General features: G+C 35.1%; 1 protein-coding gene across 1 annotated transcript; it reads right to left on the bottom strand.

Annotated features, from left to right (window-relative positions):
• Positions 1–394: 394 nt before the first annotated feature.
• Positions 395–14708, bottom strand: LOC135210421 (probable glutamate receptor). The gene is made up of 11 exons (XM_064243321.1): positions 14676–14708; positions 14058–14275; positions 13483–13602; positions 12490–12645; positions 11651–11741; positions 11007–11295; positions 9604–9824; positions 8224–8404; positions 7401–7500; positions 5267–5396; positions 395–490 (listed from the first exon to the last, which is right to left on the bottom strand). The coding sequence occupies exons 1-11, from the start codon at positions 14706–14708 to the stop codon at positions 395–397; spliced, it is 1635 nt and encodes a 544-aa protein (XP_064099391.1).
• Between the last annotated feature and the right edge of the window lie 1175 nt (positions 14709–15883).

Genomic DNA, 15883 nt, shown 5'->3' with positions numbered 1-15883 from the left:
TATATATATATATATATATATATTATATATATATATATATATATATATATATATATGATATATATATATGTATATGTACATATCTATGTACATGTATAAATATATATATATATATATATATATATATATATATATATATATATATATATATATATATATATATATATACATATATATATATATATATATATAATATATATATATATATATATATATATATATATATATACATATATATATATGTATATGTATGTATGTATGTGTACTTTCAGGGGAAGGTAATAAAAAATGAATGACGCGACATTTAACTTAAGTAGCCTTTATTCATTAAAACAACTCCAAGGAGGGAAAACGAGCCTCTGGTGACGACCCACAACCTTTATCCTTTATTCAGTTAAAATGAAGATAAGGTGAATCTGGAAACAGCATATTCGACTGCTAATGTTATGGCACTGAACACATATCCACCAGCGAGTAACGTGAACATTCCCTGTGAACAGAAAAATAGGATTAATAAGGGAGCATAATAGTATCAAAATATAATGAATGTAACAGATAAATTCTTAGATATTTTTACGTAATAACCATGTGCTATGGAGATACGTGTGGGAAAAGGAAATAAAAAGGGAATAGTTGGAAAAGACAATAAAAAAGGGAATATTTGGAAAAGGAAATAAAAAAGGAAATATTGGAATCTGGGGAGAGTTCAGGGAAAAAATGCCGACGTACATGACAGAGTATGAAAGACATAAAAGAAAGCCATGTGGTAAGGAGATACGAGTTCGGAAAAGGAAATAAAAAAAGAGAAGATTGGAAGAAACTGACTGAATCTGGGGAGATTTAAGGGAAAAAATACCGATATATAGGACACACCAGAGAAGAGTAAAAAATAGAGGTTCTAAGATATCTAGGAAAACGTACTGACGAAGAACATATAAATAGGATTTTGAGTCCACTAAAGAAAATTTGCCTAAGTAAAAGAAAACTGCTGTGAATCGAAGCTTCATACAAGTGTTAATTTTTGCTCTTCAATCAGGTTTTACATGCTGAAAAGCGTGATGAATCCTATTTCTACGGCTACTCTATGAGCAAGAGCCCGTGCTGGCGTAAGGCTAGCTTAATCTCAAACGACAACAACAGAATGCTATTGCAACTTAGTGATAAAAAAAACATTTACTGAAATTTAAAAAATGAATTAATTACTTAAACACTGTTAGAAATTTGAGGTAAAAAAAATATTGGAAATTTTCATTTTAATTTCAATTCGTGCTTCAGTTACAGAGATTATCTTTACTTTTTATATTTTCTTTGAATTACAGAGAAACCATGAAAATATGTGGGCATTGCCTATAAGGTTCAGATAATTATTAAAAGATCAAGACTATTCGTCAATTTAGATTTCATTAAGAATATTTGCACGAAACAGTTATTCACCAAAACTCAACTTGAATCGGGAGTGACCATCGATACTATGAAATTAGTGTTATAGTGAAATTAGGATAAATTCCGGTCAGAAATTACTTCATAGTTCGCGTAGAGACAGCAGTATTGCTTTTCGTTGTCCAAACGCAGCGGTGAGTTCAAGTTGAATATTTTATTAAGAGATCGGGAATATTATCCTTGGTTAAAAAATAGTTGAAATTACTCTACTCTTCTGGTAAGGAAAAATAGGTAGGTTAGATTCATTATCATCTTGATTATATCATTTTGCATAACGGACTGGATTATATCATTTTGCATAATTGAATATTCGATTGGATCAACAGTAACTGTTCTTAAAAAAATCAACAGAAACTGTTCTTTAAAAAAAAAAGATCAACAGTAACTGTTCTTTAAAAAAAAAAGATCAACAGTAACTGTTCTTAAAAAAAAAAGATCAACAGTAACTGTTCTTTAAAAAAAAGATCAACAGTAACTGTTCTTAGAGAGAGAGAGAGAGAGAGAGAGAGAGAGAGAGAGAGAGAGAGAGAGAGAGAAGCTAAAATGTGCTCCTGAGTTTCTTCGACGCCACCAATGTTCTCTTTACACCGTATAATCAAGGCCACATAAAATAGATCGATCTTTCAGTAGTCTCTGTATAATGCTGTATGAGCTGCGGCCCATGAAACTTTAACCACGACCGGGTGGTGGCCAAGGACTATATGGTTACCGCAGACATCTTTAACCGTAAATAAAATAAAAAAAAACTACTGAGGCTAAAGGGCTGCAATTTGGTATATTTGATGACTGGGCATGGATGATCAGCAAGCCAGTTTGCAGCCTCGGTAGTTTTTAAGATGTGAGAGCGGAAAAAAAAGTGCGGACAAAAAAGTGCGGACAGAAAAAAGTGCGGATAGAAAAAAAACTGAGGACTGACAAACAAAACCGGTACAATAGTTTTCTTTTGCAGAAAACTAAGAAAGGCAGCCCATTCATACTTTAATACAAAATAAAAATGCTTGAATTTATCCTAATTTGCCAATGCATTTCTCGGATTTGTTTGGGTTTTGATTTCACGCGTATTTCTTAAACTTCATTATTTCATAGCATAGGAAAGTTTATTATTTGCTTTCTTATACAATTTCTGATGACGGAAAACCTTTATTTCCCAGTAAGTAAATAGTATATATGGCCTTATTATTTGCTTTCCAGAACATACCTCAATGAGCTTTCATTCCTATACGGGAAAACTACAGCTCACATAATCTCCTCACACACAAGGCCCGAATTATAATCTCTTTACCACACGAGGCCCTAACCACATAATCTCTTTACACACGAGCCCTAACCCACATATAAGCTCTTACCACCCGAGGCTCTAACCCATATAATCTCTGTAACCACACGAGGCTCTAACCACATATAATCTCTTACCACACGAGGCCCTAACCACATATAATCTCTTTACCCCGAGGCTCTAACCACATATAGTCTCTTTGACCACACGAGGCTCTAACCACATATATCTCTTTACCACACGAGGCCCTAACCACATATAATGCTCTTTTAACCACACGAAGGCTCTAAACCCCATATAATCTCTTTACCACACGAGGCCCTAACCACATATATCTCTTACCACACTAGGGCCTAACCACATATTACTCTCTTTACCACACGAGCTCTAACCACATTAATCTCTTTAACCACACGATGCCCTACCACATATAATCTCTTTCCACACGAGGCTCTAACCACATATAATCTCTTTACCACACGAGGCTCTACCACATATAATCTCTTTAACCACACAGGCCCTAACCACTAGAATCTCTTTACCACACGAGCCCTAACCACATATATCTCTTTACCACACGAGGCCCTACCACATATATTTCTTTACCACACAAGGCCATAAACCACATATAATCTCTTACCACACGAGGCCCTACCACATATAACCTCTTTAACCACCCACAGGCTCTAACCACATATAATTCTCTTTACCACACGAGGCTCTAACCACATAGAATCTCTTTACCACACGAGGCTCTAACCAACATAGAATCACTTTACCACACAGGGCCCTAACCATCAATCTCTTTACCACACGAGGCCCTAACCAATAATATCGCTTTACCACACAGGGACCTAACCACATAGGAATCTCTTTACCACACGGGGCCCTAACCACATATAATCTCTTTACCACCGAGGCCCGAAACACATATAATTTCTTTTACCACACAAGGCCTAACCACATATAATCTCTTTACCACACGAGGCCCTAACCACATATAACCTCTTAACCACACGGGCTTAACCACATATAATCTCTTTTACCACCCACGAGGCCTCTAACACATAGGAATCTCCCTTTACCAACCACGAGCTCTAACCACATAAATCTCTTTACAACCACCAGGGGCCTAACCACATACATCTCCTTTACCACACGAGGCCCTAACCCACATATAATCTTTCTTTACCACACGAAGGCCCAAGCCACATATAATCTCTTTACCCACACGAGGCCATAACCACATATAATCTCTTTACACACGAAGGCCCTAACCACATATAATCTCCTTTTACCACACGAGGCCCTAACCCACATATAATCTCTTTACCACAACAGCCCTAAACCACATATAAACTCTTTACCACACGAGGCCCCTCTAACCACATATAATTCTGTACCACACGAGGCTCTAAACCACATATTAATCTCCTTTACCCACGAGGGCCCGAACCACAATAAATCTCTTTACCACACGAGGCTGTAAACCACATATAATTTCTGTTTACACACCACCGAAGGCCTAACCACCCATATAAATCTTCTTACCACACGAAGGCCCTAACCAAATATAATCTCTTTACCAACCACCGAGGCCCTAACCACATATAATAATCCTTTACCCACCACCCGAAGGCCTAACCACATATAATCTCTACCACACGAGGCCCGAACCTAACGTATTATGAATCTCCTTTACCAAACACAAGGCCCATAACCAACATTAATAAATCTCTTTACCACACGAGGCCCCTAACCACATATAATCTCTTTACCACACAAAGGCTCTAAACCACATATAAGCTCTTTAACCACACCGGCGCTAACCACATATAACCTCTTACCACAACACGAGGCCCTAAACGCCACATATGATCTCTTTACCACACAAGGCCCTAACCACATATAATCTCTTTACCACACGAGGCCCTAACCACATATAATCTCTTTACCACACAAGGCTCTAACCACATATAATCTCTTTACCACACGAGGCCCTAACCACATATAATCTCTTTACCACACGAGGCCCTAACCACATGTAATCTCTTTACCACACCAGGCCCTAACCACATATAATCTCTTTCCCACCACACGAGGCCCTAACCACATAATAATCTACCTTTACACGAGGCTCTAACCACATATAATCTCTTTACCACACGAGGCCCTAACCACATGTAATATCTTTACCACACGAGGTCCTAACCACATATAATCTCTTACCACACAAGGCTCCTACATATAATCTCTTTACCACACGAGGCTCTAACCACATATAATCTCTTTACCACACGAGGCCCTAACCACATATAATCTCTTTACCACACGAGGCCCTAACCACATATAATCTCTTTACCACACGAGGCCCTAACCACATATAATCTCTTTACCACACGAGGCCCTAACCACATAGAATCTCTTTACCACACGAGGCCCTAACCACATATAATCTCTTTACCACACGAGGCCCTAACCACATATAATTCTTTATCACACAAGACAAGGCCCTAACCACATAGAATTGAAAGAGACGCTGATACATACCCAAAGATTAGATAAAGACAGAGCTGACTGGACGACGATCTTAGTCGGGGCTTGAAGACAGGCCGTTGAATTAGGGACGGCGTCTTTCATCCACTGGGTGTACAGTCCGCTTTCCGTCACCGAGCTCATTCTGTAGCATAGAAAGAAGGTATATGTGGTGATATTCCACTGATCCGAAGGGAATAGATAAGAGAAGGATAAGGTAGAAATAAATGTATCTAAGTGATATCATTATATATGTATTTAAGTGCTTGTGTTTGAATGCAGATAATATTCTGTATATAATAGTACAAGCTCAGTACAGTACGTAGATACAAGTGCGTCAGTCTGAATTTTTTTGCAAGTTACCCTGAGGCGTGAAACAATACACTTAGATTTTAACAAACTCTGAAATATTAGAATAACGCTGCTCTTGATACAGATTTTATTTTCATGAAAAGAAAGTAATTTGAGCGACTTGGCATTCACACAGTAATGAACAAATAATCATATATATATATATATATTTATATATATATATATATATATATATATATATATATACTATATGTATGTATCTATATGTAGGTATATAACAGATATTTATATATGTATATAATATATATATATATATATATATATATATATATATATATATATATATATGCATTTCCTATATAGATAAATAAATAAATAAATATAAATATAAATATATATATATATATATATATATACATACTACCTATATAATATATATATACATATATATATATATATATATATATATGGTATATATATATATATATATATATATATAATATATATATACATATATATCGATATATATACCTATATATATGTATATATATATATATATAGATATATATATATATATACACACATATATGTATGAATCCTATATGTATGTATATATACATATATTTCATGTATGATATCATTAAAATAAAGATATAGAGATATATATATATATATAGTATACAACCATATATCTATGCATCTATATGATGTATATATACATATATTTTATGTTATATAATATAAATATAATATAAAGATTAATATATATATATATATATATATTTATTATTATTATATTATATATAGATATATATATATATATATATATAATGTTTATATATATATATATATTATATAATATATACAATTTTATATAATATATATATATATATATTTTTAAATAAATAATATAAAGACAATAAATATTGTAAATTTTTATATATAAATAATAAATAAATATCAAATAAATAATTGATATTATTATTTATAGTATACATAAATATATATAAATATTATATATTACATAGAATAAATATATATATTATATATTATATAGTTATATATATATATATAATATATATATATATAACTAGGTATGTTGTCGTTTCTAGAAAACTTTAATTTAAGCAGGAACAGGATAGCCAGAAGACGTGGTAATATTCCAGACATTATTATTTCTTTAAAATTAAACAAGGTGACAGCCGAGCTTTCGGGAATACATTGTTTTCCCATCGTCAGGGTCACTTATCTATAAAATGAATAAAAAAAAGAAACATAATGTTCCTTTTTTACTGTGTTATGTATTTTAAAGTATTGTGATGTTTTTAGATATACTTAATCAGTACAGTTCTTAATGTTTCTTTTTTTTTTTTGTATCTTTTTATAGATAAGTGACCCTGATGATTGGAAAAACAACGTATTCCCGAAAGCTCGGCTGTGCCCTTGTTTAATTTTAAAGAAATAATAATGTCTGGAATATTACCACGTCTTCTGGCTATCCTGTTCCTGCTTATATATATAATATATATGATCTATATTATATATATATATATATATATGTATATATATATATACATCATATATATATATATATATATATATATTATATATATAATATATATTTATTTATATGCATACATACACACACATCACACACACACACACACACACACACACACACATATATATATATATATATATATATATATATATATATATATATATATATATATGACCCTTAGTTAACTTGCATTACCATGAAACAATGATAATAATAGTTCAATATGTAATATACAGTAGATTAAAAGTAAGTTTTTTTTCTTTTAAGTCCCAGTACCTTCTAGCAATCGCAGGTCCCAGAGGACTGTGTTTCTGAACAACCAGTCCAAACATAGAAGGAAGAAAGAGTTCTTTTGACAAGTAGAACAGACAGCTTCCTGCTTGGGGAAAAATATTATCAGTATTTAGAGAAACACTTTTCTCTCATTGACAAATAACAATGATTTTATAAATAGCGATGTGTAGCCATATATCTCTGTAAGAATTGTGTTTGCTAAATGACACTAAGAAGGAGAGCTCTAAACATTTTGTTGGGCAAGGTAAATGTTCTTTTAACATTTCTATTTTCCTAAACTCCTATTCAGATTTACAATTTATGCTGAAATGGTCAGTGAATTCTCTGACAATTTACATTGCTGATCATGGATACTAAATGAGAAAATAGGAGATAATTACATCAGGAAAATGCAGACAGATCTTACCAGCTGACTTTTTCTCGTTTCCCCTCTACAAACCTTTAGATTATGTGTATGAGTAGTATACACATTTGCTAATGTGAATACATGCATACTTCCATACATATGAAATGATCTTAAGTGCTACCTGATCTATTTTAATATTCATATACGTAGAACCTTTAGATATTGTATGAGTACACATTTGCTAATGTGTATACATGCATGCTTACATACATATGAAATTATCTCAAGTGCCAACTGATCTCTTTATTTATTCATATACGTAGAACCTTTAGATATGTGCATGAGTAGTACACATCTGCTAATGTGTCTACATGCATACTTCCATACATATGGAACGATCTTAAGTGCCAACTGATCTATTTCGATATTCATATACGTAGACTTAAGCACACCACTGACCCCTCTTAGTGAAATCTTCAGCCAGAAGCATTTGCAGGCCCAAGTCTTCTATGATAAGGACGTGATGGCTACTCCTGCTGACCTGCTCCATTGCCTGCGTGTACTCGGACGATTTCACATATGATATCCGACCTTTACCGAGAGATTCGGCCACTTCGCGGTAGATGCCTGATTCAGCATTCTGCGAATAGTGAAAGGGTATTTTACTGATTGGTACGTGTATCGTTTTTAACGTTTGCAAGGTAGTATATCTCGGCACCGAAGTGAGAAGGATTCTATGATGTTGAAGCCGATAGCTTGTATATGTCCATTTCTCAGAAGAATTTCTTGTTGGACAGTTACGAAAGCTTGACCGAAATTTAAATCTCGTAATAAATGATTATTTTGAATATATCTCTTTTTTGGGAGATAAAGATTTTGGTGCTCTATCTCTTCCGAGCTCTCGACGACAATGTCAAAAGATAGTCTAGGTCTAAAAGGACACCAAGCGCCTCAGTGGCGTGATCGGTATGGCCTTGGCCTGCCACCTTGGTGTCCGCGAGTTCGATTCTCTGGCATTCCATTGTAAGGTGAGATATGTGTATATCTGGTGATAGAAGTTCACTCTCGTCGTGGTTCGGATGTCACGTAAAGCCGTTGGTCCCGTTGCTGAATAACCTCTGGTTCCATGTAACGTAAAAACACCATACAAACAAAACAAACGAACAAATAAAAGGACACCAAATCCGTCGTGGACCACCTAAGAAAAGGGAGGAAGCAATTATAGAATTCTTCACAAAACCTGTGTATGCAAAGGATAGACTTTTCACTTCTATATAAGACAGCTAACAGAAGGTCTAATAAGAAAGAACAGTGTGGGTTTAAACCAAGACGATTAGCATAGGTACCAAGTGTCTTATGAAACTGGTGTGAAAATTTTGTTATAAAAAACAGAAACCTGTATATGGGCTGAAGACGAGGCCTACTTACGTACGTGCTCAAGGTAATGCATTGTATACAAGATCTACTAGGTCTGATGGCTATTGCTGCAAGAAGTCTATGACGAAAGATGTATTATTGTAAATTCATTCACCTTGAAATGTCTTTCATAGATCTATAACGGCCCAACTCACCATGAAGTTAAGTATATCTTATTTTTACCAGACCACTGAGCTGATTAACAGCTCTCCTAGGGGTGGCCCGAAGGATTAGATATTTTTACGTGGCTAGGAACCAATTGATCACCTAGCAACGGGACCTACAGCTTATTGTGGGATCCGAACCACACTATATCGAGAGATGAATTTCTATCACCAGAAATAAATTCTCCTAATTCCGCGTTGGCCGAGCCGGGAATCGAACTTCGGACCACTGGATTGGCAGCCGAGCGCGAAAACTCACCATGAAAACCTGGACATAAGCCGTACCCCCTTCCCAGAGCATCGTGATGGACGAGTCGTCCAGAACTGCCCTCAGCGACTGGTACGGCTGGGGCACGTACCGTACAGCCAGCAACGACATGAGGTTCCCGCTGTAGCTCTTACTGAGCACGAGGATGGTGACTATCCAAGCTGCTAAAAGGACGCGGTCCCAGGATTCTACAGGTCTCGAAATATTCATGTCTGTAGGAAATTAAGTGATCAGAAAAATACAGTTTTTCCATTGTGTAACTGTAATTCGTGTTATGTTTAGTTATAGTTTAGTTATATGGTCATAGTAGCCTTTGTACGTTGAAATGTCTATGCTACGAGATTTTTTTGCTTCACCTGTCCAGTAAAAAACCAAAATTTAGAGTAATACTGCGAATCTGTATTATATTACGTCCAAATCCTTATTAAACTATTTATTAATTGGCTTTTTGTTTATATAAGTCTACTGCAAGTTAAAAACTTTTAAACAGCGATTACATAACTTGTTAAAACATAACTACTTTTTTTGCATCATGTTCAACAAAAGTAATGTGTAAAATACTTATTGTAAACAAAAGGTAATACAGGGTGTTCATAAAGTCCCAGTACCATTCTAAACAATAAATACTTATAATGGTACTGGGACTTTATGAGCACCCTATAAATGGGAAAGAATTTATCCAAATTACAGATTTAAAGGGGAAAAAGTATTAATTTCGACCTACATATACATTCGGCATACATTCCTCCAAATGAACTCTATCCAGGCAAATATGATGTGAATTATAATGCAAAGTAGAGAAGAAGTAATGTACAGTTTCATTTTCCAGACATTTTTTTTCTTTTGTGATGTCGCGGTTACAACAAAAATATTTGACAATTCAAAAACAGTTTTATATCCATGGTGTACTTAAGTAGAACCTAAGACAAGGATAATTACCTGTAACCAAGAAATAAAGATTCATATAAACATTATATGAGTATAAACGTAAGTCTCCTTCTCATTCCTCATAGATTGAACTAGTGCAGTAAATCCTACGTGAGAGTTCAGAATCTACAGATATTAACTCTCATACATAAAAGACATCTGTTGATATCTCGAAAGATAATACCTTTTCATTTTCCAGTGACATGGTATATATGATTTAAAGCAATATGAATTCAAAATGTCAATATTAGTACAAGACAGGAGCAAGCCACTATGCCTTCAAGCAATGCATGGGATGAGAGATCTTGATTTTATTTATTTTTAATTATTTTTTTAAAATAAACGCGTCACTAACCTTGCTGTAACAGAATTCGGAAGATATCCATCAACTGAAGCAATGCATGAGATAAGAGATCTTTACTTTATTTATTTTTCACTCATTTTCTTCAAATAAACGCGCCACTAACCTTGCTGTAACAGAATTCGGAAGATATCCATCAAAGAACTTTTCGTTAGATTCCGCGACGTTTCGGCGAAGGTGAAGATCATCGTCAGGAGGATCACGAACGCCATGGAGAGGAAAGTGATCCCCCAGACGTCTGGTGCTAGGGGAAGTGCGAATCCCCACGGGTCGACCTCCGTCGCTCCTCGCTTGGCGGTGATGCGAATGTTGTCTCCGACCAGCGGAAGGGCGTAATCCACCGCTCGTGCGCGCGTGTAGGTTAGGACAAAAGGGCCGAGGGCGAAGTCGACTTCCTGAAGGTCGAATGAAGGATGAAATGGTATTTTGCCTAAATCTCTCTCTCTCTCTCTCTCTCTCTCTCTCTCTCTCTCTCTCTCTCTCTCTCTCGTGTGTGTTTTAAATTAAACATTTCCTCCTTTGAAGGGGAAAGTGATTAAACAAATTCTGCTCTCTCTCTCAAATGAAGGTAAGTTTAGAAACTGACAATTGAAACAAGTTTCCCATATGTCTCCTGATCGTTAACTTGCAGTGATTTCTTGGTAGTGAGATAAAAAAAAAAGGCTGGTTTGTCGATTACACACACACACACACACAAACACACAAAAAATAATAATTAAAATTCTTGCCTTAGAAAGTGGACCAACTAACCTTTCTGAAAACCATGCCCACCATCCCAATCCATGACCCGTTCGGCTGCAGATATCCCCAAGCTCTGTCAGGAGGCCTCACTAGAGTATATCTTGAGAAATGAAAAAAAAACCCGAGGTGGTAAATTAGTAAGCTCACAAAGCGTCACTAAATGTAGTTCTGAGTTTATCATTTTATGGTTTATAATTCTCCCTTATTGGTTATTTAGTACTAAAATATTATAGTATATGTTTTGCCTTGTTAACAGAATTTTTCTTTATTTCTTTTGTCAGGAAATGATTTTATTTTATAAGGGGTCAAGATTCTACTCCCCTTTTATACGAAGAAATAATAATGCCCATTGGTGGCACTTGATGCTAAGATCTAGATGAGAGAGAGAGAGAGAGAGAGAGAGAGAGAGAGAGAGAGAGAGAGAAGAGAGAGAGGGGGTCGGTGGCGTTTCAGTAATATACTTGTATACATTAATTTCCAATTTATAAAAAATTACGCCCACCCGTAATAAAGGAAGTGATCAAGGGAGAGAATCTTAGCAAAAAACCTGATGCTGTAAAATCTACGTGCCAGAGTTTGATTATATAAAATAAAATAAAAACTTAGATTAAAAATAAAGCACACACAACTAATAACTGAAAGTTTATGAAAATCATTTCCTCTAGATAAATATCGTTCGCTTATTTTTATCTATATCTTTGTCGTCAAAAATTGAACGACACCAAATATGCAAACGTGATATAGCATAAATAGTCTCCTGGTGCAACGCATTCATTTCGTTACCGTATAATTCTAAGTCATCTGAGTGAACTAGTCATCATAAGCTGACAATCTGTTGCATCACTTACGAGAAATTGATGCTATTTCCCAGAATCTCGACGAAGTTTCCCAAAGGGCCAATGAAGATGTGAGGAGGTCCGTCTCTTCCGTAGGGAAATTCTGTGACCTTCATGTGGGGAGGGAAATCGTCTCCAGCTACGATTAGGTGTCCGGCATCGATCAACCTGAATCAGCGTGAATTAGATGTTTGAATTAATTAGAAAAGTTCTATCTTTATCAAAGAAGAAAGCTGAAAAATTATTAGTGCGGTTTCCTTCAAGGACAAATTTAAATGAACCCTGGTTTTCTTTTCTTCTTCCGCTTCTGAAAGCTATAAATAAACCCCATATCCCAACCCCTTTCCACCGCCCCCAAAATACAGGGTGTCCATAAAGTCCCAGTACTATTTTGGGCAATAAATATTCGTAATGTTACTGGGACTTTATGGACACCCTGTAAATGTGTCCCATCACCCAGAAAATACAGGGTGTCCATAAAGTCCCAGTACCATTCTGGGCAATAAATACTTGTAGTGGTACTGGGGCTTTATGGACACCCTGTAAATCTGTCGCAAGTCTGAAAATGTAATGTAATGTTAACTGGTGTGGAAAGACTTTATGACTTTTCTCTTGAAAGAGAGCAGACGCACCAGAACATTTGAACAAAAACGAATAAGACGAATAACTGCAAAAAAATTAATCTAAAATAGTAGTCCTCTCTCATATAATCAGAAGGAAGATCTTATAGGGCTGACAAAAGAGATATGTTGACTTTAACCTTCGTGGAGCTATACCCTTCGTGTAGCTATACCCTTCGTGGAGCTATACCTAACGCGGAGCTATACCCTTCATGGAGCTATACCCTTCGTGGGGCTATACCCTTCGTGGAGCCATTGGACTGAATTACCTTGCAACCAGGATGTGCTTTCATAAGTGCTTTAATGCTATAATTAAAACATTTTCTTAGAATAACAAAATGTGCATTTACAGATAAAGATTGGTTAAACAGTCGACAGACCTTACCTATCAAATTTATCAGGAAATAAAGAGAGATGGGAAGAATGAAGAAGACCGTACTTAGCTGTCCACGAAGCAAGCTCTACCATTCGTTGAGTGTAAGGCAGGAAAGTGTAAATGCTGCACCTGTGTACGATACAAGCAGTTGTGTGTCAATGTTCGATGGAAGAATCAAGACTTCAAACGAAATCGGGTCTTTATGATAATTCAAAAATGGAACTAGAATTTATTTGGAAAATTGGAAAATCAGTATCAATGTTCGATGGAAGAGGCAAGACTTCAACAAACGAAATCGGGTCTTTGTGATACTTCAAAAATGAAACTGGAATTTATTTGGAAAATTGGAAGGAAAATATTTATAGCGCGTTATTGCATTTCGAAGGTGAGAAAACAAGTCGTGATCTTGGAGGAATAATGACATTATTCCTCCAAGGTCGTGATTTAGATTTTCGTCTCTGGAATACCTCCCGAAATTGAAATGCATTTGAAAAACTAGAACGAAAATATCTACTATACAGCACGTTACTGCATTTCAAAAATGAGAAAACAAATCATTATTTAGATTCTCGTCTCTGAAATACCTCTTAGATTTCTTATCCAGGATTAACAGCATCCCATTCATTCCCGAGAGGTGGTTCCTGATTGGAGATAATTCCTCCGTTCGTAGATGAGTCACCAACAGAAGTTTGGTCGGCCAAATCATTATATTCCCCTCCGCTGATCGCTCGATGGTCGACGTCAGGAAATTCTTGTCATCGCTCGCGATGGTTACCAGCAAGCATCTCACCGTTTTGCGCATCTGCAGATTTTTAAAAAATAGGGCAGTTTGAAAGCCTTTAGTAGTATATATATATATAATATATATATATATATATATATATATATATATATATATATATATATATGATTGGTAAAAATGTTCTGTTATAACAGAATTCCATCTAATAAAAGGAGCCCATTAAAACACCAAAATACAGAGAGAGAAATTCTATATTCCAGAGACTGCTGTCTCCTTCTTCAGGTAGATGGATGAGAAAAGTTACAGAAAAGGTGGTATTTATACCAAGAGGTCCACCCACAGGTAAGCCAATTTAGGTCACTCCCGCTGATAATCTTCCTTTAATTTTCTTAAGCGTTGGTTGAATGAAAACCTGGTCGACGATATCTGAGTCCCAAGCTCCCTTTGAGATATTCATTACCTGCCTCTCTTTGATCAGGACCGATTCCAACATTTGACTCTTGTACCGGCAGTTGCTGCTATTAAATATACGTGACAAATTCCAGTTTATACTATGGTTATGTCCATACCTAACTGACCGTTTGTGCTGTATTAATCTCTGGGGGAACTGATTTTCCTGTAAATCCGATAAAAGATTGGTCACAGTCCAGGCATGGGATTTCGTAAACGCGTGTGTCCTTGGGGGATGTCTTTTGTTGGACGTTAATCAGGATTTTGCTAAGGTATTTGGGTAAGTAAATGCAAAAGGGTTAGATTTCCAGAGGGTCTGGGTCACCCAACAATAAAATTTTAATTTTATTGATGGGTGTGTCTCTGGTCTTGTCTTGAGGGGGTTTGTAGAAAATTACATTTGCTTTGTGAATTGCTTTCTCAATTATATGGTCAGGATACCTTAAAGACGAAAGCTTTTTACGAATTAGTTCAAATTCTTTTTCCAGGAAATCTGGAGAACTAATTCGTAAAGCTCTTAAGAATAGGTTGCTGGCTACGCATATCTTGATAAGAATGTTATGATAGCTGAAGTAGTGAATGTATGAAAATGAGAACGTTGGTTTTCTGTATGTGGTAAATTTGTATTCTGTCGTGTCTCTCATAATTAAAATATCAAAAAAGGGATTTTGTTGTCTGTTTCCCATTCAACTTTAAATTTTATGCTGGGTACTAATGTGTTTAATTTTGAAAAGAATTTATTAAAATTGCCCCATTTATTATCCCAAAATGTTAGAATATCATCTACATATCTCATCCACAGAAAGAGAGAGACAGCAGTCTTTGAAATATAGTATTTTCGTTCTATATTTTGGCGTTTTTATGGGCTCCTTTTTTTAGATGGAATTCTGTTATAACAGAACATTTTTACCGACCATATATGTATGTATATATATATATATATATATATATATATATATATATATATATATTAAAGCTATTTATAAAAGCTGGCTTTGTGGTAGCATGGGCTCTTCCTAAAAGAAGGTTAGTAAGTGTACAGTAACATGCCTGGCGTGCATATATATATATATATATATATATATATATATATATTATATATATATATATATAATATATATATATATATATATATATATATATGGAGTTTATTAATTAAACATTGGATGCGAGACCGCATTTGATAAGGCTACCACGAGAAAAAGTCTACGGTGTGAA

The sequence above is a fragment of the Macrobrachium nipponense genome, chromosome 39 (assembly GCF_015104395.2).
Source record: "Macrobrachium nipponense isolate FS-2020 chromosome 39, ASM1510439v2, whole genome shotgun sequence".
Taxonomy (NCBI): domain Eukaryota; kingdom Metazoa; phylum Arthropoda; class Malacostraca; order Decapoda; family Palaemonidae; genus Macrobrachium; species Macrobrachium nipponense.
This window is presented reverse-complemented; position numbering and strand designations above follow the sequence as displayed.